The sequence below is a fragment of the Sus scrofa genome, chromosome 10 (genome assembly GCF_054392235.1).
Source record: "Sus scrofa isolate SSC_HxYL_T2T_F1_AM1 chromosome 10, Sscrofa_HxYL_maternal_Yorkshire_Landrace_v2.0, whole genome shotgun sequence".
NCBI classification, from domain to species: domain Eukaryota; kingdom Metazoa; phylum Chordata; class Mammalia; order Artiodactyla; family Suidae; genus Sus; species Sus scrofa.
Window position 1 is genome coordinate 65,664,326 of NC_139392.1, and position 27,153 is coordinate 65,691,478.

At 39.4% G+C, this 27,153-nt stretch overlaps 1 protein-coding gene and 1 long non-coding RNA gene across 2 annotated transcripts in view; one reads left to right on the forward strand and one right to left on the reverse strand.

The window, feature by feature from the left end:
• Positions 1–3,310: 3,310 nt before the first annotated feature.
• Positions 3,311–3,758, reverse strand: LOC146399473 (uncharacterized). Its single transcript, XR_014817788.1, has 2 exons — positions 3,567–3,758; positions 3,311–3,371 (listed from the first exon to the last, which is right to left on the reverse strand). It is a non-coding gene; the product is annotated as an uncharacterized LOC146399473 (long non-coding RNA).
• A 165-nt stretch (positions 3,759–3,923) lies between these two features.
• Positions 3,924–27,153, forward strand: part of RAB18 (RAB18, member RAS oncogene family) — a 31,928-nt gene continuing 8,698 nt past the window's right edge. Inside the window, exons 1-3 of the mRNA XM_003357752.4 lie at positions 3,924–4,071; positions 9,113–9,168; positions 25,123–25,184. Coding sequence (XP_003357800.1) covers positions 4,004–4,071; positions 9,113–9,168; positions 25,123–25,184 — 186 coding nt within the window. The 5' untranslated portion in view covers positions 3,924–4,003. The remainder of the gene's footprint in view (positions 4,072–9,112; positions 9,169–25,122; positions 25,185–27,153) is intronic.

Below are 27,153 nucleotides of genomic sequence, written 5' to 3' on the forward strand. Positions count from 1 at the left end.
CCGCCTGCTCCTTAATACTTCCTCTCTATAGACAGATTTATCCACCTAAAAGATTATATTTTTACATGTAGTCCTGATACCTTTGTTTATACTAAATTCATTCTGCTTGAAGACTTGCCCCCTTTTTATATTTGTCTAAACTGTACCCCGTTCAAGTCCTGCTTCATGGTGAAGCTTTTTCTGGTGGCCCTAAACTTCAGTGACCCAATTATTCCAGTCTGAATTTCTAGAGCATTTATCGTCTGTATCACCTATTTAGAACAACAAAACACTATCCTGACTTCTCTGTGCACCAATGCTTGCTTCCTTTTTAGAAGTACCTAATGGTTGTACTTTAATAGTTTCTTCCCCTAATGTTCAAGAGAGAGATTCAAGAGACACCCCAACGTATGTACAAATAAACAAGAAGATCTTGCTATTCCAAATTCCTGAGGTTGACTTGAGTTTTTTATATTCACCCAAAAACATTTTAGCAACAACTCTATGCTTGGCATTGTACTACATGCTGCAGGTGGAACAATGAACAGGGCAGTAATCAATTCTGCTTTCCAGGAGCACACATTCTGGGAACTCCTGCTGTGGCTCAGCAGGTTCAGAACCTGACTAGTGTCCATGCAGATGTGAGTTCAACCTCTGGCCTCAATCAGTGGGTTAAGGTTCTAGCGTTGCAGTGAGCTATAGTGTAGGCCGCAGACATGGCTCAGAGCTGGTGTTGCTGTGGCTGTGGCATAGGTCAGCAGCTGCAGCTCTGATTCTACCCTAGCCTGGGAACTTCCATATGCCGTGGGTATGGCCCTAAAAAGACCAAAAAAAAAAAAAAAAAAAAAAAAGGAAAAGAAAAAAAGAAAGCAACAGCAGTAGCATACATTCTGGTAGGAGGATGAACAACTAAATATGCAATAATAATACTGTGGCGTACATACCACAATAGGCCCATCAGAACACCTAAGATGAACATGTAAGGCTGACCTGGGAGGCCAGGGAAATGGTTCCAGAGGAACGACCTCCAAAGCTGGAACATGAAGGATGAGTAGGAGATGTTCAAGCGAAAGTGTGTGTGAGTCTGTACAGAGATGGGATGGGGGACAGGGGACAGAAGAGGACTCCGGGAGGAAGGACCAGCAAGGTCCTGGAGACAAGACAAAACCTGGGTCATTGAAAACATGAAAGGAATTTAATTTGTCCAGTACACAGAGTACAAGGCATGGGATGCAAGAGATGAGCTTGGGTGGATAATCAGGACTTGTGATAATAAACACCTGGAAGGGGAGTGAGCCGCATGTGAAAGGTGGCATGGCAGGACTAGGTTTGCCTTTTAGGAACAGCTCTTTGGCTGAGGTGTAGGGAAGAGCCTGAGGGGAGAGAAAAATGGAGAATGGAGGCAGGAAGGCCAGCAGATAAGGTAAGTGATCCAGCAAAAGAATGATGGTGATGACCTGATGTGGGCAGTGGTGGAAGTGGTGAAGAAGGTGGATGCATTTCAGGGATGTTAAGGAGTAGAACTGTTTGGCTGTAGGTGGTGAGGCTGGGGAAGTTGAGTGGGTGTGAATGCCATTCCTTAAAAATGAAATTGGGAGAAAAAGCTAGAATAGAGGGGAAGACAATGGGTTCAGTGTGATTCATGTTGAGCTTGGTTTTCTGCATCTGGGCACACCCACGTGGAGATATCTTAGCAGGTGGGTACCTTGGCCTCAACCTCAGGAGAGAAATCTCAATCAGAGACGTAACTCTGGGATTACTCAACATTAGTGGGATGTGGAAACCATGAAAATGTAAGAAGATGATGTGTGTGCAGTGTATAGAGTAAGACGATAAAACTAGGACAAAATTCAAGAAACACAAATGTTTAAAAATGAGCAAGAGGATTGCACAAAAAACTGAGACATAGCCAAGAGGTAGGAGGAAATCCAAAAGGATATGGTGTTGCCAAAGTAGGTCAACAGTGTTACTAGCAGCATCAATAACTCCAGGCTTGGTATTTAAACTTTTTTATCTTGGTATGAATAGTATTATGCAACAGTTCTCAAATGTTTGGGTTGTACATATTAATATAAACTCTTACAAATGATTGAGGACTTGAAAGAGCTGATTATGTGGCTATGACTATTCATATTTACTCTATCAGAAATTAGAACTGAGGAATTTTAAACATGTATTACTCCATTACAAAAATAATAAACCTATTACCGCTTAAGACAAATGTTTATGAAAATAACTATTTTACAACAAAAAATATTGAAAAAGTGGTCATATTTTACATTTTTGCAAATATCTTTAATGTCTGGCTTTATAGAAAGTAGCTGAATTCTCAAATTTGGTTCTGCCTTCAATCTCTTTTACTATCACACATTACGTAGCCTCTGCAGAAATGCCACTGTTGTATTAAAGAACAATAGTGAAAAAAGTAAACAATATCTTGAATCATTATGAACATACTTTGATCTTGTGTACTTCCCTGAAGGGGATCTCCAGGGACTTGGGGACAACACTTGCAGAATCACTGCCCTAGAGCAGAAGAGCTTGACTATATTGTGAGTCTCACTAATAAGGTCTTGATGCCACAGCCAAAGTAGGCTGGATAGACTTGATTGAGGTTCAAGGGCTATTTTAAGAGAGGTTGAGGTTGTCCAATTGACATCACCTTCCAAAGTTAGAAATGGACTCCAGAATGTTCATTCAATTAATTCATTCAACAAATATTTACTTGGCGCATATTAGATGCCAGAAACTACTCTAGACACAGAAGGCATAACAAAGCAGAAAAAAGATCCTTGTCTTCATAAAGCTTCCCTTTTCCTTGGGGAAGACTAGCCAGTGGAAAGATAAACTAGTAAAATATATATTGGAGGACAGTAAGTGATATGTAGAAAAACAATGCAAAGAGGTATAGGGAATGTGGGAAGGATTTGCAAATTTTGAATTTTGTACATGGACGGCCTCATTAAAAAGGCAACATTCAAGCAAAGACCTGAAGGAGGTGAAGGAGCCATTGAATATCTGATGAAAGAGCTTTTCCAGGGATTTAACAAACATTAATTTATTTTAAATTTTATTCATATATATTCTTTAATACACACCTATTGTACCTGGCACTAGCTGCAAGTATAATTAGATACAAAAAAGTGTTTATTTAGTGTCTATCGTGTACCAGGCACTTTACTAGTTACCATACATGAGGTTTGATGCCTTCACTAAGATTTATAACTTAAGACAAAGCATGTACTCACAATTCCTGCAGCTGGAGTGTAGTAGTTCTTATGAGTAATAGATGATTTGAAGTTGCACCACCAGAGGGTCTGCATGTACTTGATCTACCTGAGGTTTATGTCTCTCTTTGAAGATGAATTGAGGTGCGAAAGGTCCTCATCAATCTAACAGACGGTAAGCCAGGAAGTTAATACCCGATCACACCTTTTATAAAACACTTCAGTTTACAAAGAGCCATCGCAATCCTTTAATCTTCCCCACAATCCTAAGAAGCTGGAATTATTTTAAGTATTATTCTAAGTATTATTGCCGCTGACTAGGAAACAGGCTCAAAGTCTACATAACATAAAGCGTTATACCTAAAATTAAGGCAATCTGCCTTCAAGCACAAACAATGCAGCTGTTGGGACCAGCTGCTGAAATAAAAGAGCACTAATCGACCCTGACCTAACTCAGTTCTTTCCTAGGTACCCAAGCCACAGGTTGAGGGTCAAGCTATGGCTGAGGAGGCGCAAGAGCCTGCAAGGTAGGTGAAATCACATCCGGCTCTCTCCTTCTGCGCTTGCGCAAGTGAGGGCTTACCTTCCGGAAAGACGCCTGGGACTCTGGGTTTGCGCAGACGCAGAGCTACGTCCAGGCGGATCTGGGGCGTCCCGGGCTCCTGCAACCTAAACACCCGGTGTGAAAGGAAGGAGGCAGCGGCGGGGCTGGGCGCTGCGCATGCGCGGGCAGCTCCCCCACGAAGGGTTGAGAGAGTCGGACCGGCGCGGCCAGGCGGGCGCGGAGCGGGGTCAGGATGGACGAGGACGTGCTGACTACGCTGAAGATCCTCATCATCGGCGAGAGTGGCGTGGGCAAGTCCAGGTGAGGCGGGTCTGCGGCCGTGGCAAGGGCGGCGGGGCTCTTTCTGCTTGGGTCGTCGCTGTCTGCTGGGCCGCGGCGGGAACGGTAAACGGCGCCGACCGGGCGTTGGTCGGGCTGGGCGGCCTGGCCTCGCGCCTGCGGCCCTGCTCCCCGCACCCCCGCGCCCGCCGGGTCCGCGGCCTCCGCCGGGCCGGCTTCTGTCGCTTCTCTTCCTGTGCACCCAGAGGAAAGCATTTCGGACGGCGCCACTCGGCCGGCGGGTTTGCTGCCGAGGCGCCCAGGGCGTGGCGGGCGGGTGTGGGCCCGAGTCCGGCCGAGGCCGAGGCCTCGCTCGGCCCGTCCGGGCTCAGGCTGCCTGTCACCGCGCGAGTGGAGAGTTGTCACTAAACCACGGAGAGATTTCTGTCGGGCTTTCTCTGAATACGTAGTGTTCTACACAGGAAGTTTCGTGACGCCGTAGGTGACATTCCGCGGCCGCTTTTTTTTTTTTTTTTTTTTTGTTAAATGAGTCAGCTGTGAAAGAACTCATGTCTTCTGACTACTTGAGTAATTCACTTTCGGCTAAGATGCTAGAGCGTAAACTGTGGGCCACTTCTAAACATCGAGTGTTCTTGTTACTTCTCCTTCTGCCACATCATATAGAGATAAAACAACACAAGACTATGTGTGTTTTCTTTCTCGGCCCTTTCTTGGGGGAAAGTAATGTTGGCTATAGTTAGAGTTGAGTATAAGAAGCCCCTGGAGATCTGGAGCCTCGTGGGTGTTGCAGGAGAGGTTGTGATATCACCCTGGTCTTAGAACAGTTCTCCAGGTGAAGTTAAAATCCTTGCCATCTGATAAAAGAGTAAGTTGTGTTGTAGGCGGCTTTGATCTTTAAATAATATTCAAATTCCAGAAGCTGTAAGCAATTTCGTATTTTAGCTGTACTTGCTGATAAACAGCTTTCAGACCACTTCGTAAAGTCTTACTTTTTTAGATATTTGAAGATTTGAAATCTTTTCTGTAATATGTTCTGAACTTCATAAACTTTTAAAACATGGCAGTACATTTTCATGGTTTTCCTCATTTAATGTACACAATATTAAGAGTGAGGGATTTGTACATAGCAAAGAATATGAAACACCATGGGTTAACAAAATAGTATGATTTCTGTATGTCTGTGTGTATTAAAGGGCTGAATAAAATCATTTTCATAACCTCTGTGTATTGTGTTTGAGGGTTTAAAAAGTTAGGTAAAGGTTAACTGGAGGTGCCGTGTTTACATAATTCAAGTTCTCCCTCTAGAGTAAGATCTGTTAAGTGGATTTATTGGTTTCCATGGTTCCCTCCCCCCAAAAAAACGTACTTGGATCTAATCTGCTCCAAACTTTTTCTCAAAACTTGGTGGAGACTAATTATGACAAAATTTTAACACCATTACCTCTTTGAAGAAAGGGTTGCATTTAGGGAGAAAGTTGGCTCATTTTTCTAGGTGGATATATATTATTGGTGTATGTGATAGGCTGTGGAAAAACAACATTAACCACTTACCTTTTTGGATAAGGTGAAAATAAATGACTTTAGAAGCCTGTGCTTTTTAAGGCGAGTTAGTACAAAAACGAAAACATTTGTTACGGATATAATCTTACAGGGTTGATCTAACCTATTGTTTCTATTTTCCTTCTTTCTTTTCTTTTTCTTTCTTTCTTTCTTTCTTTCTTTCTTTCTTTCTTTCTTTCTTTCTCTCTCTCTCTCTCTCTCTCTCTCTCTCTCTCTCTCTCTCTCTCTTTCTCTCTTTCTCCCTCTCTTTTTTTAGGGTCACACCACAGCATATGGAAGTTCCCAGGCTAGGGTCCACTTGGAGCTACAGCTGCTGGCCTCCGCCACAGCCATAGCAGCATAGGATCAGAGCCAAGTCTGGGACCTACACCACAGCTCACAGCAATGCCAGATCCTTAACCCACTGAGTGAGGCCAGGGATGGAACCCTAATCCTTATGGATACTAGTTGGGTTTGTTAACTGCTGGGCCACTAAGAGAACTCCTGTTTCTTTTTCCTTTTTGATCTAGACTTAGTGGAGGTGAGATATTACTTGTGTTGAAAAATCATTGCACAGCAAAGAATGTCCTAACTCATTCAAGTTAGTGGGTTATTTTTCAAGTTTATTTTGTACTTGGAGTATAACAAGCATGTGTGAGAACAGCCAGGAGATAAGAATTATGAAACTTGTTGCCGCTACTTGTGTGACCTTGTGTGTGACACTGGAATTCTCTAGGCCTTCATTTCTTTATTTGAAAAGTGAGGTTGAAGAAGAAATCTCTCAGCCCCTATCTAGTTTTAAATTTATAAGATTGTTTCTTTGAATCTAGACGAGTAAAGAAGTAGCATGGTGTTTCAGAAACTGGAAGGGGTTATAGAGACTTTCTGCTACCTAAATTGCTGTCCCTCCTGTGCCCCTTATATCCCCATCCTTTCGGCCAGTTTCATTTGTAAATTAAGAAATAAAGATTCATCATAATGACACTGATGAGTTATAAATTTGGTCTCCAAGTGGAATGGTGGTAGTTACTCCCTCCATCTATTGCTCTGCATAGAGAATATTTTGCTGTTTTAACTTTGAAAATATGAAAACTTAAACATACGTCCATTAGAGCATGGTTCTTGGTCATTTTCAGGTTGTGGATTCCTTTCAAAATCTAATAGAGAAATAGACTCCCTGCCTGGAAAAATGCATACGTAGAATTTAGACTAGATTTCCAGCTAACAGTGCACCACTGGCTAAGATCTGCTGCCTAATACCCAGGGCCTGTGTTAAAATTTGTTCCTTTCCGCCAGACCAATTCCCTTGCCTTTCCTGACAAAATACCATTAATGACAAGCGATGTTGTAAGGATTAGCAATTATGTAAGAAAACCCTTGGCCCCCTGTCTGGCATGTTGCTGACATTCAGTAAGTGATAGTCAGTACCATTGGTATTACATTATTATTATGCTGTTATTACTACACAGTTGTGTAATATTTTCTCAGGTGATCAAGTATATACATACCTTTTCTACTCTTCATTTGTGGGCCACTGAGATTTTTAGTGAAATCTTTACTTTCATTAATTTAAAGTTTAATGTTGGGGAGAGATGAAAGTCTTTGTTTTGTTTTTTGCCTTTTAGGGCTGCACCCCTGGCATATGGAGGTTCCCAGGCTAGGGGTCCAATCGGAGGTATAGCTGCTGGCCTACACGACAGCCGCAGCAACTTGGGATCTGAGCTGTGTCTGCAACCAACACCACCGCTTACGGCAACACCAGATCCTTAACCTGCTGAGCAAGGACAGGGATGGAAGCCACAACCTCATGGTTCTTAGTTGGATTCGTTTCTGCTGTGCCACGACAGGAACTCCAAGAAAATCTTTATGAGTTGTCTTTTAAGTTGTTTATTAGTGCTGTCACCTAATTGCATGTCACGTAATTGCATGTTGGAGCTAAGTAAAATTATAGGCAAGAGGGTTCAGTGTTAAGTAGAAAAATCTACAATTTGATTCTTATGTTTTACTTTGCTTTTGTGGTGCTGGTTTTATGATAAACAAAAAGCAAAACCAGGAAAGGGAGAGTTAATCCTTCAAACAGAATTAATGACAATGGGTTTGGAAACTATTAAGAGGTCATTATGTTTTGCAGTATATACCCTCTGGACAAAAAAAAGAAATCTTTAGAAGCAGTAATTACAATGTATGGAAGTTTTCATACATTTCTTTCCTGCAATTAAGATGTGTGATAGCTATTGCCTTGATTTTTATTAATGCAGACAGGTCAATAGAATAGTTTTGTCCTCCTTAGGAGATAATGGGAAGGAGATTGATTAATTTTACAAATCCTGGGCTTTAACAAAAGCTTAGATTTTATTTCTGAAGAGCTTTTAGTAATTGACGCTTCTGCCTTATATTAAAATAATCCTGGGAGCCAAAATCTTGGAATACTCTTATGGTGTATTTTCCTTGCATTTCACGCCTTCCTTTCTAATTTCTTTACCATTTTCTAGGCTTAGTCCTTCATTATCTCCTAACTATAATCATGGCAGTTGTCTTTTGTTGATTTTCTTGCCTTTTTTTTTTTTTTTTTTTTTTTTTTGTGCTAGCATTAACTTTTCAAAATGCAGAGCAGTTCCTGCCATTCCTTTCTTTGAAAGCTTTGGGTAGCTCCCTGTTGGCTGCTTGATTTCACATACCTTTCTGGGCATTTGCCAGAGGATACCTACTCTGGCCATCCCATCACCTTTCTGCCTTCACTCTTTACTGTGTCTCTTCTTTCCACTTAGGCAATGGTTTTACTACTTGTTTCAGGATGCTGAACTCCACACTTTTCTGTTTTGACTTCAATTCACAGTGGATTTTGCATCAGAATTAAAAAAAAATTAATTTGTTGCATTCCAAGAGACTTGTTTTTGCCCCTTTAGTCCATGTCAGTTAAAGTGTGACACGTTGCTAATATCATTTTCTCAGGAGGGCATACCAATACAGTTTTTAAAAAACCCACACAATTATTTTCACACTTGGGAAATTGAGCAGGGAGCATGGGGAATATATTTTCTAGGAAACTGCTTTGCTCTTGGGATTCTTTAATTGCCTTTCCAAAAATTTAATTCCTCTGCATATACCTGCATTGGGTCAGTATTTCCAGGAGCAGACTGCATCAGCTGTTTTTTGGGGGTTTTTTTTTTTTTTTTGGTCTTTTTGCCATTTCTAGGGCGCTCCTGTGGCAAATGGAGGTTCCCAGGCTAGGGGTCCAATTGAAGCTGCAGCTGCCGGCCTACACCAGAGCCACGTCTGTGACCTACACCACAGCTCACGGCAACGCCAGATCCTTAACCCACTAAGCAAGGCCAGGGATCGAACCCACATCCTCATGGTTCCTAGTCAGAGTCATTAACCACTGCGCCATGACGGGAACTCCCTACATCAGCTGTTCTTATCTGCATCTAACTTGTAACAAAAATATGACAATCATGAACATTTAGCAAATGATTAGAAGGAAAAGCCAAATTCCTAATCTGTCTTTTTAAATCTCTTTTAGCCTGCTCTTGAGGTTCACAGATGATACTTTTGATCCAGAACTTGCAGCAACAATAGGTAAGCCTGTGTTTAAAAAGAAAATTTGAGTATTTTCTTGCCTTTGGGCTGTTTTATCTAACTCCCCCTACCCATCCTCTCACTACCCCATTGCTTCTATGCCTGTTGAAATCTTATTTGTCTTTCAAGTCTTAACTTCATTGTCATTAAATTTCTGAAGCCTTTGTAGAGCTAACCGAGCGAAAATAGCTTCCTTTTCTGTTGTGTCATAGTATTTTGTTAACTCTGATTATAATTATCTGTATATGCATTCCTGTCTATGGATTGTATTTTATTTAGCAGCATACAGTTATTTGAATGTTTATTGTGTAACAGGCACTGTCCTGAGAGGTGGGTTATAATGATCAATAATACAGACTTTGTCTCCATCGTACTGGACCAGCAGTATCACCAACAATGGAGTGTGTTAACTTTGTATTTTAAGGATTCGATGAAGGATCTGGCATGTATTCTGAACTCAACATATTTATCGATATTAGTTATTAAAGATTGTTAGAAGAGTAATACCTAAATGCCTTTTAAAAATGTAATTTAGATTGCCTGAAAGTGGTTTGACACACCAGCTTATTAGCATATATGGGAAGATAGAGCTAAATATTTGGATATCACGTGTTTAGGGAGCAGATGACAATGTACAGATACAAGAGACAGCTTGCAGTAATAGAAGGAGCTGAGTCAGAGCAGGATGATAACTCTTGGCTCTGCCTTGAATGTTATCATCTTGAGCAAGTCTCTAACTCCATTGTCTTCATCTGCAAGTTAGGAATTTGGGTGAGAGAATACATTTTTCTTCCAGCTCTAAAATTACATGGCTGATGAGTAGAATGTAGTACAGCTGATTCTGGTATTATTATTAGGAAAAATAAAGTGTTTCTATTAATTGGCTTGACTTTCCCCCTTTTTATTGTTAAATAATTTCACACCAAAAGAAAAATTGTAAAATTAGTTCAAAGATTCTTGTATATCTTACTCAAATCCCCTACATGTTAATATTTATGACATATGCTTTATCATTCTCTCTATATGTACGTATATGCAGTATTCTTGTTTTTTTAATATTGCTTGAGAAAAAATTGCAGACAATATCTTTGATGTCTTTAACCCCTAAGTTCTTTAATGTGTATTTCCTAAATATACATAGATGCAGTTCTCCTGTGTACAGACAGATTTCATCAGTGGTCCCACTGATGTCTTAATGTTTCTGGCCCAGGATCACACATTGAACGTGGTTGTCCTTTTTCTTTAGTCTCTTTTAATCTGAACAGTTTTTCATCCTTTCTTTGTCTTTAATGGCCTTGACATGTTTGGTTGTTTATTTAAAAATTTGTTTATTTATTGGTCTTGACATTTTTGAAGAGCATATACAGGTCCATTATTTTGCATTTGTCCAATGTGTCCTCATGGTTAGATTCAGGTTGTGCATTTTGGGCAGGGATTCCTCAGAAGTGCTTATCAGAGCATAGTGTGTATTGGTACCAGTACTGGTAGTGGGACTTTGGCTCCTAAGGTGACGTACACCAAGCTTCTCCACTGTGAAGTGTCATCCTGTCATTCCAGCTATGGTGATTGTCAAGAGGTGGTTTTTCAAATTCCATCCTTCCATTTCCATTTTTTTTTTTATTTAGAATTCTGTAAGTACGAGCTCTTCTCTGTTACTTCCTGTTACTATGAATTCATGGTGCCTCTAATTGTTCAATAAACTATATTAGGTGTTAGCTTTTCTACAATATATTAATATCTACAGATTTATGTGTAAAAGGGAATCATTTAAAACACTAGTAATTCAAAAATCTGTTTTAATTTGGTTGTGCATCTATATTATTTGCTGCTTTTTTTTTTTTTTTTGTCTTTTGTCTTTTGTCTTTATAGTGCGGGTACCTGCGGCATATGCAGGTTCCAGGCTAGGGGTCTAATCAGAACTGTAGCCACTGGCCTACGCCACAGCCACAGCAATGGCAGATCCAAGCCACATCTGTAACCTACACCACAGCTCTTGCCAGCGCCGGATCCTTAACTCACTGAGTGAGGCCAGGAGTCGAACCCACAACCTCATGGTTCCTAGTCGTTTTCGTTAACTGCTGCGCCACAACGGAAACTCCTATTTGTTTCTTTAAAACAATTATTAAAACTTGATTTTGCTCAGAACATACCTGGTATTGGATAAGCAGGGAATAGAACAGTAACTGGCAGAAAAATAAGCTTGTCTAGAAGTAATATTTTTACTAAGGGAATGGCCTTATATATAATATAAACTGTCTTCATTTGAAACCAAATGTAGTTGAGGACTTGCAGAATGTCAGATCATGTGTTGTCTTTATTCCTGAAAAGACTTTGCCTTAAGAGCAAATACTAAGATTGCAGCATACTGATGAGAATATACATAATTTGTTCCCCCAGTGGGCCCTGGGTCTTAGAATCTTTTACATTTTGGCATCAGACAGTTTTCTGCCCTAGGTTATAACCAGTATACACGTGAGTTTTTGAAAGAAAAATAATTAGCTCAGTTCTTTATGGCCTTATGAAAATTAGTGGTTTGTGGGAAATTAGCATTTACCTTGCAGTGTAATAGTGAGGAAAGCACACCTTTATCTTTAAGTAATATAGTGAGACACTCAAGTTTCTGTCGTGTATAAAATAATCTTTATTTTTTTGACTTTTTATGGCTACACCCATGCCATATGGAAGTTCACAGGCTAGGGGTGAACCTACACCACAGCCACAGCATCTCGGAATCTGAGCCAAGTCTGCAACCTACACCACAGCTCATGGTAACACTGAGCAAGGCCAGGGATTGAACCTGCAACCTCATGGATACTAGTCGGGTTTGTGGCTGCTGAGCCACAATGGGAACTCCGTGAAATGTTCTTTTAAGGTAATTATTGGATTTTGAGTTCGAAGATGGTACCATATAAAGTTGACATTTTCTTCTTTCGCTTTCTGGCAGTTGACTAATAAAAAGGGGGAAAATTAAATCACAAACCCGATGATCACTGTACTAGAAGGCAGCTAAACACCAAGTCGAAGAATATGTGGAATGGCTGCCAGAGCAGTGGAGACTAAGCAGGCTTCCCGTGGAAAGAAGTGGAGAGGATGCCACAGCTGCAGAGCTTGGAGCCAGCAAGAGATGCTTTGTGGAACTCAGAGGCCCCCTCTGAAATGCACAACCTGATCTCTTGTTTTTAAAAGCAAAGCAGGTTTTCTAAGCTAATGGCAGGAGTTTCCTTCCATCTGGTTTGATCATAGGAAGTTGGGGAAGTGAAGCTAAACAAGGAGTCACATAGACAAGCTTTTTTTTTTGGTCTTTTTTGCCATTTCTAGGGCCACTCCCTCGGCATATGGAGGTTACCAGGCTAGGGGTCTAATTGGAGCTATAGCCACCTGCCTACACCAGAGTCACAGCAATTCGGGATCTGAGCCACGCCTGCAACCTACACCACAGCTCACGGCAACGCCAGATCCTTAACCCACTGAGCAAGGCCAGGGATTGAACCCGCAACCTCATGGTTCCTCGTTGGATTTGTTAACCACTGAGCCATGATGGGAACTCCTAGACAAGCATTTTTGAATTTGTCCATCTCTGTAGCAGTGGAGGAGATGCCTTTGCCTTGTGAAAAACCTCAAGGCTGCCTATCTTCTTTGGATGTTGAGAAGTAAAAAACTAAATGATTCTCATGTAAAATCCTGAATGAAGACAAAATTTTGCTGGTGCAGAACTGAGCCACTGTGGCCTTCTGCATGAACCTCCTGCAAATACCTTGTCCAGGAACAGCTCAGCACTTTCAACAATGACTTAGCAAAGAGAATCCAGCTCAAGGCCACTACCACCATTCAAGAATCGAAAAGGAAGAAAGAAACAGAAAAAGAACAAGTGAAGAAGACTCATCAGAAAAAAAATATTGCTGTAAAGAAGATGAAAATAGAACCAAACATTTTGCCATGAATTTAAGACCCTTAGTGGAAATATTTAGCACTGAGAGCACTAAACAGTGACGTAAGAGGTCAGGAAAGACATAGTATGACTACATGAGAAGACGCAGTATGAACTGATTGAGTGGAAAGAAGAATAAATAAGAAAATAAAACCATCACTGAAATGAAGGGGAAATTGGTTACAAGGGACGGTAAAGATTGGAAAACACAATAAAGAGTTTAGAGCAAGAAAGTGATATTTAGGGAAATCAGAAAAGGAATTACATGTCTTTTTGAGGCTTCAGAAGAAGAAACATAATGAAATACAACCAATATTTAATGATATGATCCAAGGTAACATTTCTGACAAAAATAAATGTATAAATACATACAAAGTTGTAAGAATATTTTGACCAGATTTTTATTTGTTACATGGGAATGTTGGGGGGTAGCTGGGGTGGGGGTGGGGGGAAGGCCTTAGGTTTCTCTTCTTGCTATAGCCAGGCCGTATGATGGTACTCAATCAGGTCTGAGGTACTTACTCAGCTGCATAGATACAATTGGTTAAAATTTAAGCATGGTTGTTAGAATCCTTATAGAAAGTAGTTACACTAACTTTATATAGTCTTATTAAATAGGCTAAATTTACTTCATGCTTTTTGTTTTTTTAAATTTACCTTCTTTAAGTAGCCTTTGAATATAAAAACAGTGCTTTAAGTAAACCTTTTTCCAAATAAAAAATTAGAAAATTTAAAACTGGTTCTCAAATGAAGACAGGCTCACGAGATATTTCTTAATCTGCAAGACTTATAATTTTTAAAATATGTGAAGGTGTTTTTTGAGGGTTGATACATTTCAACTAAAGTTAGGCTGTTGTTGGTTGACTTAGATCATTGAGTCATGTCACTCCCTTGGTAAGTTTTTTAAAAATACCAATGGCTCTTTGGCTTCAGAGGACAGATATCAAATCTGTTCCATCCACAAGTTACCTTATAGTTTGGGCTTCCTTCACAAAAAGATAATTTAATTAAAATGGAAGGTAGTTTATACATCTTCTTCAATGCCATTACATAAACTTGTTAAAACATTTGGGAATGTGAGATAATTCAGATAAAAGTAGAACTGGAGTTCCCATTGTGGCTCAGTGGTTAACAAATCTGACGAGGAACCATGAGGTTGCGGGTTTGATCCCTGACCTAGCTCAGTGGGTTAAGGATCTGATGTTGCCATGAGCTGTGGTGTGGGTCACAGATGCGGCTTGGATCCCCCGTTGCTGTGGCTGTGGTGTAGGCTGGCAGCTGTAGCTCTGATTCGACCCCTAGCCTGGGAACCTCCATATGCCACGGGTGCTCCCTGAAAAGACAAAAAGACCAAAAAAAAAAAGTAGAACTATCTCATATAATTTCATTCTAGTAAACATTTAAAATGGAACAAAGCAATAAAAATGGCTCTGCATTTCTTTATTTAGAATAATGATAAATGGTCTTCATCATATATAAATTGTTTCTCTTTATTAGGAAAGGTTGTGATTTTATATGCCTTTTCATGCTGATAGACCTTTTTATGCTGAGATGTCCTTGCCTTCCTAGATAAGTCTTCACTCATCTTGTCTGACATATTTCTGGATTCTCTTGACTATTTAATAGAGTTTTTGTATCTATTTTTATACATAAGATGGTCTCTCCTTTTTTATATTTTTAAAAAATCAGAGCTTTGTATTATAGCTGTACTGGTTTATTAAATGAAGGGGCTTTCCATCTTTTTAAATTGTCTTTGCTCACTTAAATACTGTTGCAGTTATTTGTTCTGTAAAGGTTACATTTCCTCTGGGTCGGTCTCATCCTGATACTTTCTTTACCATTTCAGCCCTTCAGATTTTCTAGTTTCTTAGGACAGTCAAGTAATGTTTGAGGAATTGCTTTATTTCTTCCCTCTTTCTCCTTCCTACTTTTATTTTGGTTTATTTTGTTAGTTTCTTAAGATGAATAAGTATTAAGGTATCTTCTCGGAGTTCTCTTGTGGCACAGTGGCTTAAGGATCTGGTGTTGTCACTGCAGCCGCTTGGAGCATTACTGTGGCATGGGTTTGGTCCCTGGCTTGGAAACTTCCACATGCTGTGGGCATGGCAAAAAAAAAAAAATATATAGTTCTTTTCTTCCTAATCTTTATTCTTTTTTTTTTTTTTTTTGGTCTTTTTGCCTTTCTAGGGCCGCTCCCATGGCATGTGGAGGTAGGTTCCCAGGCTAGGGGTCTAATTGGAGCTGTAGCTGCCAGCCTACGCCAGAGCCAGAGCCACAACAACTCGGGATCTGAGCCGCATCTGTGACCTACACCACAGCTCATGGCAACATCGGATCCTTAACCCACTAAGCAAGGCCAGGGATTGAATCCACAACCTCATGGTTCCTAGTCGGATTTGTTAACCACTGAGCCACGACGGGAACTCCTAATCTTTATTCTTTAATAAAGAGGGCCTTTAAGAACAAGTTTTACTGCATCCCATAGGTTTTGATAGGCTATTTTTCATTGCTTTCTACGTAGTTTTAAGAGCTTACATTCCTACCAGTAGTGCAGAAGGGTTCCCTTTTCTCTGCACCCTCTCCAGCATTTATTATTTGTATACTTTTTGATGATGGCCGTTCTGACCAGGTGATATCTTACTGTAGTTTTAATTTGTGTTTTTCTAATAATTAGTGATGTGGAGCATCTTTTCCTGTGCTGCCTTTTGTTGACCATATGTATGTCTTCTTTGGAGAAATAATTATTTAGATCTTCTGCCCATTTTTTGATTGAGTGGTTTTTTTTTTTTTGATATTGAGCTATATGAGCTCAATGTGTTTTGGAGATTAATCCCTTGTCAGCTACATTGTTTGCAAATGTTTTCTCCCATTCTGTAGATTACCTTTTTGTTTTGTTTATTGTTTCCTTTGTTATGCAGAAAGCTTTTAAGTTTAATTAGTTTCCATTTTTTAAAATTTTTATTTCCAGTACTCTAGGAGATGAATCAAAAAAAATATTGATTTGATTTATGTCAAGAGTGTCCTACCTATGTTTTACTCAAAGAGTTTTTTAGCATCTGGTCTAACATTTAGGTCTTTAATCCATTTTGAGTTTAATTTTGTATATGGTGTTAGAAAATGTTCTGGTTTTATTATTTTATATGTAGCTGTCCAGTTTTCCCAGCACCACTTATTGAAGAGACTGTCTTATCTCCATTGTATATTCTTGCCTCCCTTGGCATAGATGAATTGACCATAGGTGCGTGGATTTACCTCACCTTTCTGTCCTATTCCACTGAACTCTGTATATTTCTTTTTTTTGTGCCAGTACCATATTGTTTGGAATCAACAAATATTTTGAATAAAGACTAATATTAAAAGCCCATGGTCAGTTTACAAAATCAGTCTTGGACTTGGCAGCAATTTAAGTAAATCTTAAATTGAGAAGAAGCAGAGATTTTACAATGTTTTGTTCAGTGGTAATTTATTCTTTCAGAGAATATTTTTATCTATTGTATTCCTGTCACGAGTCGATAGCAGTATTTTTTACTAGTATGGTTTTGTCTTTTTGAAAATGTGTTATAGATGGAGTAGAGTATGTATGCCTTTTCTTAGGATGAGTTTTTCATTTCTCTAGAGTAATACCCAGTAATGGGATTGTTGGATCACATGGTAAATACATGTTTAACTTTGGAAAACAGTTTGTCCATTTTTTTTATAATGTGGTGTGTCGTTTTACATTCCCACTAACAGTATACGAAAATTCCTGCTCTTCCATAGCCTCATTTATTATACTTAGTATGGTCAGACTTTTAAATTGTAATCATCCTAAAAGGTGAATATTGGTGATCTCATTGTGGTTTAATTTGCATTCTCTAATGACTCGTGATAATGAATATCTTTTAAAGTTATTTGCTGTCTACATGTGTATATTTTGTATGTGTGTGTGAAGTATCCAAATCTTGTTCATTTAAAAATTTTTTTTTAATTGGTCAACTTTGAGTTCTTTATGTGTTCTCGTAAAAATCCTTTACTAGATGAAATGTGCTTGCACATTTTTTTTATTTTTAGTCTGTGGCTCCTCTTGTCATACTCTTAATAGTTTATTTCTAAGAGCAGAAGTTACTTATTTTGATGAAATTCACCTTATCAGTTTTTTCTTTTATGGATGATGATTTCAGTGTTATATCTTTTATTCAACGATGGTTGCCATGATTTTCTCCTGTGTTTTCCTCTGGAAGTTTTAGTTTTATATTTTACATTAGATCTCTGATTCATTTTGAATTAATTTTTAAGTACACTGTAAAGTAAATGAATCAAAGTCCCTTTTTTTTGCATATGGATATACGGTTGTTTCAAAACCATCTTTTTTTTTTTTTTTTTTTTTTCCTTTTTAGGGCCACACCCGGGGCATATGGAAGTTTCCAAGGCTAGGGATCAAATCAGAGCCACAGCTACCAGCCTTACACCACAGCCACAGCAACTTGAGATCTGAGCTGTGTTTGTGACCTGCACCACAGCTCACAGCAACGTTGGATCTCCGACCCACTGAGGGAGGCCAGGGATTGAACCCACATCCTCATGGATGCTAATCAGATTTGTTTCTGCTGTGCCACAACAGGAACTCCCAAGATTGCCTTTTTTGTACTGAGTAACTTTTGCATTTTTATGAAAATGTCAGTTGTCCAAGTATGCTGAGTCCATTTCTAGGCTCTGCTCTACTCCATTTAGCTATTTATGTCAGTACTTCTCTCTTGATTTCAGTAGCTTTATAAAAATCAGGAAGTCAAATATATAGTTTCCCACTTTTTTACTTTTGAAGGTTGTTTTGGCTTTTCGAGTTTCTCTGCGTTTCAGTGAATTAGAGAATGAGCTTGTTGATTTAAAAACGAAAGCCTGCTAGGGTTTTTATTAGGATTGTACTGAATCTGTGTAGATCATTTTGGGGAGAAATGACCTCAACAATATTGAGTTTTATAGTCATTGAACAACTTATATCTCTCTATTCATTTAATTCTTCCAGAGTTTCTCTCAGAGTGGTTATATACTTTCACATGTTTTGTCAGATATACGCTAAGTATTTCATAGGTTTTTATTAAAGATGGTATTAAATTTTTTTGTTTCTCTGTTCATTTCTGTTATATAGAAATACAAGTGATTTTTTTTTAGAGATGTTTATTTTATGTCCACCAACCTTGCAAAACTTGCTTATTTGTTCTGGGAGGTTTTTTTTTTTTTTTTTTTTTTTTTTTTTTTTTGCCTTTTCTTGGGCTGCTCCCGCGGCGTATGGAGGTTCCCAGGCTTAGGGGTCTAATCGGAGCTGTAGCCGTCAGCCTGTACCACAGCCACAGCAATGCGGGATCTGAGCTGCCTCTTCGACCTACACCACAGCTCATGGCGACGCTGGATCCTTAACCCACAGAGCAAGGCCAGAGGTTGAACCCACAACCTCATGGTTCCTAGTCTGATTCGTTAGCCACTGCGCCATGACAGGAACTCCAGTTCTGGGAGTTTTTTTTAATCTCACAGATTCCATTGGATTTCTGCATTCTTCCTTTCCAGTCTGAATGCCTTTTATTTATTTCTTGGTTTATTGTGCTGGCTAAAGACCTCTAGTGCAATATTGACTAGAAGTGATAAGAGCTGATATCCTTGTTTTGTTCCTGATATTAAGGGGAAAACATTCAGTCTTTTACCATTAAACATGATTTAGCTCTATGTTTTCATAGATACCCTTTTTCTTTCTTTCTTTCTTTTTTTTTTTTGTACTTTTGCCTTTTCTAGGGCTGCTCCTGCGGCATATGGAGGTTCCCAGGCTAGGGGTCTAATCAGAGCTGTGGCCACCAGCCTACACCAGAGCCACAGCAACTCGGGATCCTAGCCTCGTCTGTGACCTACACCACAGCTGACCACAACTCTGGATCCTTAACCCACTGAGCAAGGCCAGGGATCAAACACACAACCTCATGATTCCTAGTCAGATTTGTTAACCCCTGAGCCACGACGGGAACTCCCATAGATACTGTTTTTCAAGTTGAGAAAGTTTCCTTCTATTTATAGGTTGCTGCAAGGTTTTATTAGGAATGCATGTTGGATTTTGTTAAATGCATTTTCTACATTTGTTGAGATGATCATATGTTTCTTTTTTAACTTAATATCGTCCACGTTTTTATTTCCAGTGTTAAATCAGCCTTTCATTTCTGAGATAACCTCCTTGGTGGTTCTTTTATGCACAGTTGTATTACTTATGATAAAATTTTGTCTAGGGTTTTCATGAATGACATTAGTCTCTAGTTTTCTTTAATTGTATTGTCTTTGGTTTTGGTATCAGGGTACTGTAGAACTCATAGATTGACTGAGGAAGTATTCATTCCTCTTCAGTTTCCTGGGAGAGCTTATTGATTATTTAAATGTTTAGTAGAATTCATTTTGGGCCTGGAGTTTTTTTATGGAAAAGTTTTAAATCACAGATGCAGTTTCTTTCATAGATATAGGATTCTCAATTTCTTCTTTATTTTTTATGATGGTAAGATATGTATAATATAAAATTAACCATTTTACCACTTTTAAGTATATGATTCAGTGGTGCTAGGTATGTTCACATTGTTTTGCAACCATCACTACTATTAATTTCCAGAAATTTTGCATCATTTCAAACAGAAATTCCACCAATTAAACAATAACCCCTGCTCCACATTTCCACTCAATCCTTGGTAACCTTTTCTACCTTCTACCTGTGAATTTGCCTATTTTAGATATTGCATATTTCTAGAATCATACAATATTTGTCCTCTTGTGATTGGCTTACTTCAGTGAGCATAACATGTTTATGGTTCATCCATGTTGTAGCATATATCCGAATTTCATTCCATGTTATAACTGAATGAATGAATTGCAATTTCATTCATTTTATGGCTGAAAATGTTCCATTGTATGTATACCACGTTTTGTTTATCCATTCATCTGTCCACGGACACTTGAGTTGCTTTTGCCTTTTGTGAATAATACTGCTGTGGACATTGTTGTACAAGTATCCGTTGGAGTTCCTGTTGTCAGTTGTTTTGACTATATGCCTAAGAGTGGAATTGCAGCATTATATGGTATTTGTATTTTTAGCTTCTTGAGAAAATGTTAAACTGTTGTTCACTGTGACTACACCATTTTATATTCCTGTCATCAATGCACTAGTATTCTAATTTCTTCTAATTTCTTTTTTTTTTTTTTTGTCTTTTTGCTATTTCTTGGGCCGCTCCCGCGACATATGGAGGTTCCCAGGCTAGGGGTTGAATCGGAGCTGTAGCCACCGGCTTATGCCAGAGCCACAGCAACGCGGGATCCGAGCCGCGTCTGCAACCTACACCACAGCTTACGGCAACGCCGGATCGTTAACCCACTGAGCAAGGGCAGGGACCGAACCCACAACCTCATGGTTCCTAGTCGGATTCGTTAACCACTGCGCCACGACGGGAACTCCTAATTTCTTCTGATTTCTTTATGTCCTTGTCAACACTTTTTTTTTCTTTCTTAATAGTTCTTTTAATGGATATGAAATAGTATTTCATTGTGGTTGTGATTTGTATTTCTCTAATGGATAATGATGTTGAGTATCTTTTCATGTGCTTATTGGCCATTTGTGTGTATTATTAGACGTGTCTATTCTCCATTTTTGAATAAGATTTTCTATTGTTGAGTTATAGGAATTCTTTATATGTTTTGGATATTAATCTCTTATTAGGTACCTGATTTACAAATATTTTCTCACATTTTGCAAGGTTTTTTTTTTCCACTCTTGCTCGTGTCCTTTGATACACGTGTTTTTATTTTATTTTATTTTTTTGGTCTTTTTGCCTTTTCTAGGGCTGCTCCCACAGAATACGGAGGTTCCCAGGCTAGGGGTTTAATCAGAGCTGTAGCCGCTGGCCTATGCCACAGTCACAGCAACTCGGGATCTGAGCCGCGTCTGCGACCTACACCACAGCTCATGGCAACGCTGAATCCTTAACCCACTGAGCAAGGGCAGGGACCGAACCCACAACCTCATGGTTCCTAGTCGGATTCGTTAACCACTGCGCCACGACGCCACGACGGGAACTCCGGTTATGATTGTTTTTAACAGCCACCTTTGCTAGTTCTAGGTCAGTTTCACTTGATTGCTTTTTCTTCTTTTGATAAGGCAGATGATTCCATTGATATGCTCTGGTTTCCCATTCACAGGCACAGTTGATATTATGTACAGTAAATTTTTTTTTTTTTTTTTTTTTGCCTTTTCTAGGGCCGCACCCATGGCATATGGAGGGTCCCAGGCTAGGGGTCTAATTGGAGCTGTAGCTGCAGGCCTATGCCACAGCCACAGCCACGCCAGATCTGAGCTGAGTCTGCGTGACCTACACCACAGCTCACGGCAACACCGGATCCTTAACCCACTGAACAAGGCCAGGGATCAAACCCGCAACCTCATGGTTCCTAGTTGGATTCGTTAACCACTGCACCACGACGGGAACTCCTGTATGGTAAATTTTCATGTCTTACTTATTGCTTTTTTTCAAAGGTTTTATTGATTGTATTATCTATTTTTAACTAATTTAACCTTCATAAAATAGGCAAGTGTGCCTAAGAAAAGATTGCTGTAACAGAATAGAATTAAATATTGTATTAAAAATACCAGCCCAAATGAACAACTAAGGAAAAGCTGAAGTGACAGATCTGCCTGAATTGTGGTTTATAATGAGAAATATGTGTTTGGCACGGAGATCTTAAAAACCCTTGGATTTCTTAAGTTATAGGAGATATAAAGATCTCTTTTGTTTCTCGTAATGAGTCTTTTTCAACCACTCCTGAGTTTGTTAATGTTGAGACTTCTGGAAAGCCTGCAGAACCAACCATGTAATTAAGAGAATTGGAACTTTTAGGCCTACCCTACCTCCCCCACTTTCATGGAGGGGAGAGGGCTGGAGGTTTTGTTTATTTATTTATTTAATTTTTTTGTTTGTTTGTTTGGTCTTTTTAGGGCTGCATCCATAGCATATAGAGGTTCCCAAGCTAGGGGTCGAATCAGAGCTGTAGCCTACACTGCAGCCACAGCAGCAAGGGATGTGAGCCGTGCCTGTGGCAATGCAGGATCCTTAACCCATGGAGTGAGGCCAGGGATCGGATCTGAGTCCTCTTGGATACTAGTCAGATTCGTTTCCACTGAGTCACGACAGGAACTCCTGGAGATTTTGTTTAATCACCAAGACAAATGATTTAAGCAGTCAAGCGTACATGAAGGAAGCATCCACAGAAATTCTAAGCTGAGGAAAATGGGGAGGACATGGGCACTCCATGGCCCTTTCCAGGTTTTGCCCTGTGCATCTCTTCCATCTGGTTGTTCTTGGGTTGGATCCTTTTTCTAATAAGATGATAATCTAGTAAGTAAACTGATTTCCCAAGTTCTGTGAGCTCCTGTTGCAAATTAATCAAATTGAGGAGGGGATTATGGGAACCTCTCATTTCTAAGTTGGCCAGAAGCACAGGTAACACAATTTGGAGTTGAGATTGGCCTCCGAAATGGAAGTGTGGCAATCTTGTAGGTCTGTGCCTTTACCCTGTGAGCTGTGTCTTTGATTTCAGGTTGATAGTTTCAGAACTGAACTCAATTGTACAACACCCAGCTGAAGAGTCAGAAAACTGGATGCTGTGGAAAAAACTCTACATACTGGGTCACAGAAGTGTTCAGTGTTGCAGATTAGAGGAAGAAACACAGGAGTGCTTTTTTCCTAAACATACTGCCTCTGTTATGAGCTCCTTGTCGTCCATATGAGGAGGTTGAAAAGAAAGGTTAATCCAGTTTAGTGAGAAGTTGGCAAAAACCAAATTTATCAAAAAGATTCCTACTGCTGCCACTAATAAAGGGAAATTAACAGCCACTTGCAAAACAGAAGAACCAAGTTTTGAGCATCTAAGAGTTCTAAAGCATGAGTCTACACATGAGTGTCACCCAAGGAACCAAGGGAGGATGAATAGGAACTGAGGGGTCTGCATGCAGAAGAGATGCCTCTTCAGGCTGCCTGTCTCTTGACCTTGATGTGTTCCTGAGGGTGTTATCTTGTAGCTTTCAGATCTAATATTTCAGAAGAGTGTCTTGGAGACAGTGACATGCAGATCACGCATGTGGCAGAGATAACCCTTAGATTGCCAAGAAAGATATGCAAAAATCAGAAAAAAGATTGGCGGAGGGGAGGAGAACACAAAGGTTCTGGGAACATTGAGTTCTTTGCCTGGGTGGACTGATTAGCTGGTAGCTAGCAGAAAGGCCAGCCTGCCCTGGAGCCTGTTGTCTGAGGTGTTTAAATCAGCACGTTCTTTCTGTTTTCTCTGAAGAACCCTGAGGCTGGATCTGTAGAGTGGGGATGACAGAGATTTCTAAGTCATGTCTACCAATGCCCTTCATGTAGTACCTGCCCCAAGTAACCGACCATTTCCCTCGGCCACATCTTCTCCAGTTTTGGGGTTTTGTAAGCCGTATGAGTAAAATGTAAATAATTCCATATTTTTGTATAGATGGTGTGCCATATTTCTTTATCTAGACCTGGTGAATACAGGGTTATTTCATATACAGGATTTGTGTTTGTTACCCTGCAAAGAAACTGTATGCTTAGGGTTTCCTTGGACTGTGTTATTGGCACTGTCCTTCCGCTCATGGTTGTCTGTCATTCCAGGCGTGACTTTATCAACTCCTTTATCACCTTAGCCCAAAGCAGCCAACTGTGTTTTTTAGTCTTTGGCATAGAGAAAGACCTGACATACTGCACATTTGGAAATGCATTTTTATTACCTAATTTGTGTGTGTAATGGATCACCAGAAATCATCCGAGAATTACTAATATATTTCCCTATTGGGAACAGGTGTTCTAGGAACCATTGGTATATGAGGGTGCTGTTGGTCTTAGTTAGGGCTGTTGTGAATTAACTGTGACAAGCTAGTAAGGTCTTTTGAAAGTTTGTTTCCAAGCTTCTTGAGCTAATGTTTTCCCTCTGGCCAGGGGGATAGACTGCACATTAATTTTGAAACTCTTTTAAGACATGCTGGTAGTTACTGTTCAGTAAAGCCAGATGGTATGTGTCAGCTCCTTTTCCTGGAAAGGAAGAGGTTGGGGAGAGGGGTGCTGCTGCTATACTAGAACCTTATGTGAGCTCTCATGGAGCATGTCTTCTCTTTACATAAATCAGTACATGCAGATTTTCCCTGCTCTTTGAGCAGTCCTCTTTCACTTGTGGAGATTCTTAGAGGATTGGGCACAGACGTTTTTGTGTGTAAATTGTTTTTGCAGTTGTGCACGTGTAAGTGTTTATTGATAAATTATATACAATGAATGCTGTTTTTTAGTATAAAAACAAGCAAAGACGAAGACAAGGAGTGAGTGACCCTTTTATAATTTTATCAGTCATCCAACCTGCCCTCAGTTAGTATCTGATTTCAGGTGTTGGCTGGCTGTGGACAGTGCTCTTAGAGGAGTTCTCTGATGGCCTAGCAGTTAAAGGATCCAACGATGTCACTACAGTGGCTTGGGTCGCTGCTGTGACACATGTTTGATCCGTAGCCCAGGAACTTCCATGTGCCATAGGCACCACCAAAAAAAGAAAGAAAAAAAAAAAAAGCCTAGGGAGCCCCTGGAAAATGGCCCCGATCCACGGTCGTCCAGAAGTCATCTACTCTGTATTAGCACAGTGAATTCTAGCTCTTGGCTTTAATGTGCTGAGTCAATCACTACCTTACACTGAATTTCATTTTTTCAATTCAGTTTTTATTTTTTCGATAAGTCCAGTTGGGTGAATTTTTGAATTCTACAAGCATTTGGTTTTCATTTTTCCTGATTAAATCCTAAGCTGCTGAACTTGCGTGCACCTTTTCTTTTCTCTTCATACCCATAACTCTAAGAATCTGGGTGCAAATTTGGGCATTTGATAAAATGGGATTTTGTTTATTTGTTTGTTTCCTAGTTTTCTTGGTAATTGATTTTAACAGTATGTTTTACTGTAATTCTTAACAAAATTTTTCTTTTTTCAAGGTGTTGACTTTAAGGTGAAAACAATTTCAGTGGATGGAAATAAGGCTAAACTTGCAATATGGGTAAGAATTTTCAAAATGCATTTTCTATAAATATTAAACTTGTACTTTTTTAAGAAGCAGAAATTGGAGTTCCAGCATGGTTCAGCAGAAACAAATCTGAGTAGTATCCATGAGTACACAGGTTCGATCCCCGGCCTGGTCAGTGGGTTAAGGATCTGGCATTGCTGTGGCTGTGATGTAGGCCAGTGGCTACAGCTCCAGTCTGACCCCTAGCCTGGGAACCTCCACATGCCAAGGTTGTGGTGGAGTGTGTGTGGTGCTCTAGAGGTAAATGAGCAATTTGTATTAAATAACTTGGGAGATCTGATGTTGATTCAAGGATAAACAATAAGTAGTTATATCTTATAATTCTGTCATCAGGCAGAGACTTGTTTTATTTACTGAAAATTTTAAAATATGCATTCTCTTTGGAATATTTGAAAACAGTATTTTAAAAAATCATCTTGTCTGCCAGAGAGAATCATTGTTATGGAATATGTTTCTTTAAATGTTTATAAAGACGGCCTAGACTGAACTCACACTAAAGGCAGTTGTTGGGTATAAGGGGAATGAAGCAATACTTAGAACAAAATTATTTTTCATCTTTGTTAGTATAAATATTTGTAAAATTTGAATTTGCCAACTTTTGTTTTTTAGTACTGGTACCCAGTGTTTACATACCAACTTCTTTTTACTTGCCTGTGAACCTAGCTGTTCTGATCCACATTCTCTGCTAACTAGACCTCTTCGTGGTAGTGCTGAGTAAGGTAGCATGAGCTGTCAGAAACACCCAAGAGTCTCAGTGTCCATGTCTCTCTGCCCATCTCCCCCTCTTCTCCTTCCTTCCTTTCTATCTCTGTCCGTCTAAATAGGATTGATAATATAGTAAGTATGTGTAACCTTATAGAAATATACTCATATTTGAGTCCCACATATGCTATAATTAAAAATCTAAGTATATTTTTATAACATGATAAAACAGTAGTAGAACCGATCAGCAGGCATCAGCTGGAGAGGTACTTCATCATGGTGGTTAAAGGGCAAGTGCTGACTGGCTGTCAGTCACAGATGGACACAGCAGTGCCCATGCATTGTATGAGCGCATTCCTGGTAAGGACGTTCTCTGAGTGGAATGCAATTTCTAACCCACATTTTCTCCAAATGACAAGTAACTGTGTGTCATGTTTTTTCTGTTGTTTTTTTTTTTTGAACATATAATACTTTACATGATTGATGGCCTATTTGCCCCGTCTCTGAAATATATTTACTATCAATCAGAACAGTCATGTGCAACAGAAAACAATTTGGAAAATGTTGGACTAGACCAGAATAAAATATATTGAAGTTTCAGAATGTTGGCTTCTTTCTGGACTGAAGCGGGGCCTCATTTTCCATATGCTTTTCTTGCTTGATTTATTATGGCTTTCTGCCCTTGCTCCAGCTTTGTGAAATACACAACTTAGAGTAGAATCTGAGGCTTGATGGTGGCCCTGAACTCTTACAGACAGGAGGGTTTTTGTTTGTTTTAAATTAACTTTCTAGTTTCTGCTCAGTAAAGAGGCTGCCCGCTAATTACTGAAATGACATCTTTATCATAAGCTTATAAATGTTTTTTTAAATAAGATAGGCACCTCCTGACTTATAAACATAACACAGGCTTATTCTAAAAAGAATTGGAACAGTATGAAATAAATATAGAAAAATTTCATCTTTAACCCATGTCTGCATTTTTGTGAATAGCCTTTAAAGTATGTTAGATGCATGCACATTGTTACGCATGTTTATATGCAGTTTTCCAGAAGACAGGATTGTATCACGCTTTTTTCCACATGCTTGCAGCCCCATCCTCCCCCCTCCTGCACACAAAATTTGCACATTGTTCTATGTCAGTGAATATAGAGGTACATCAGTGTAAATGACCACTTGTATTACATCTGTCAGCTATACTTTAGTCAACCCTTAGTGAAAGATACTTACATTGTTAGTAGTT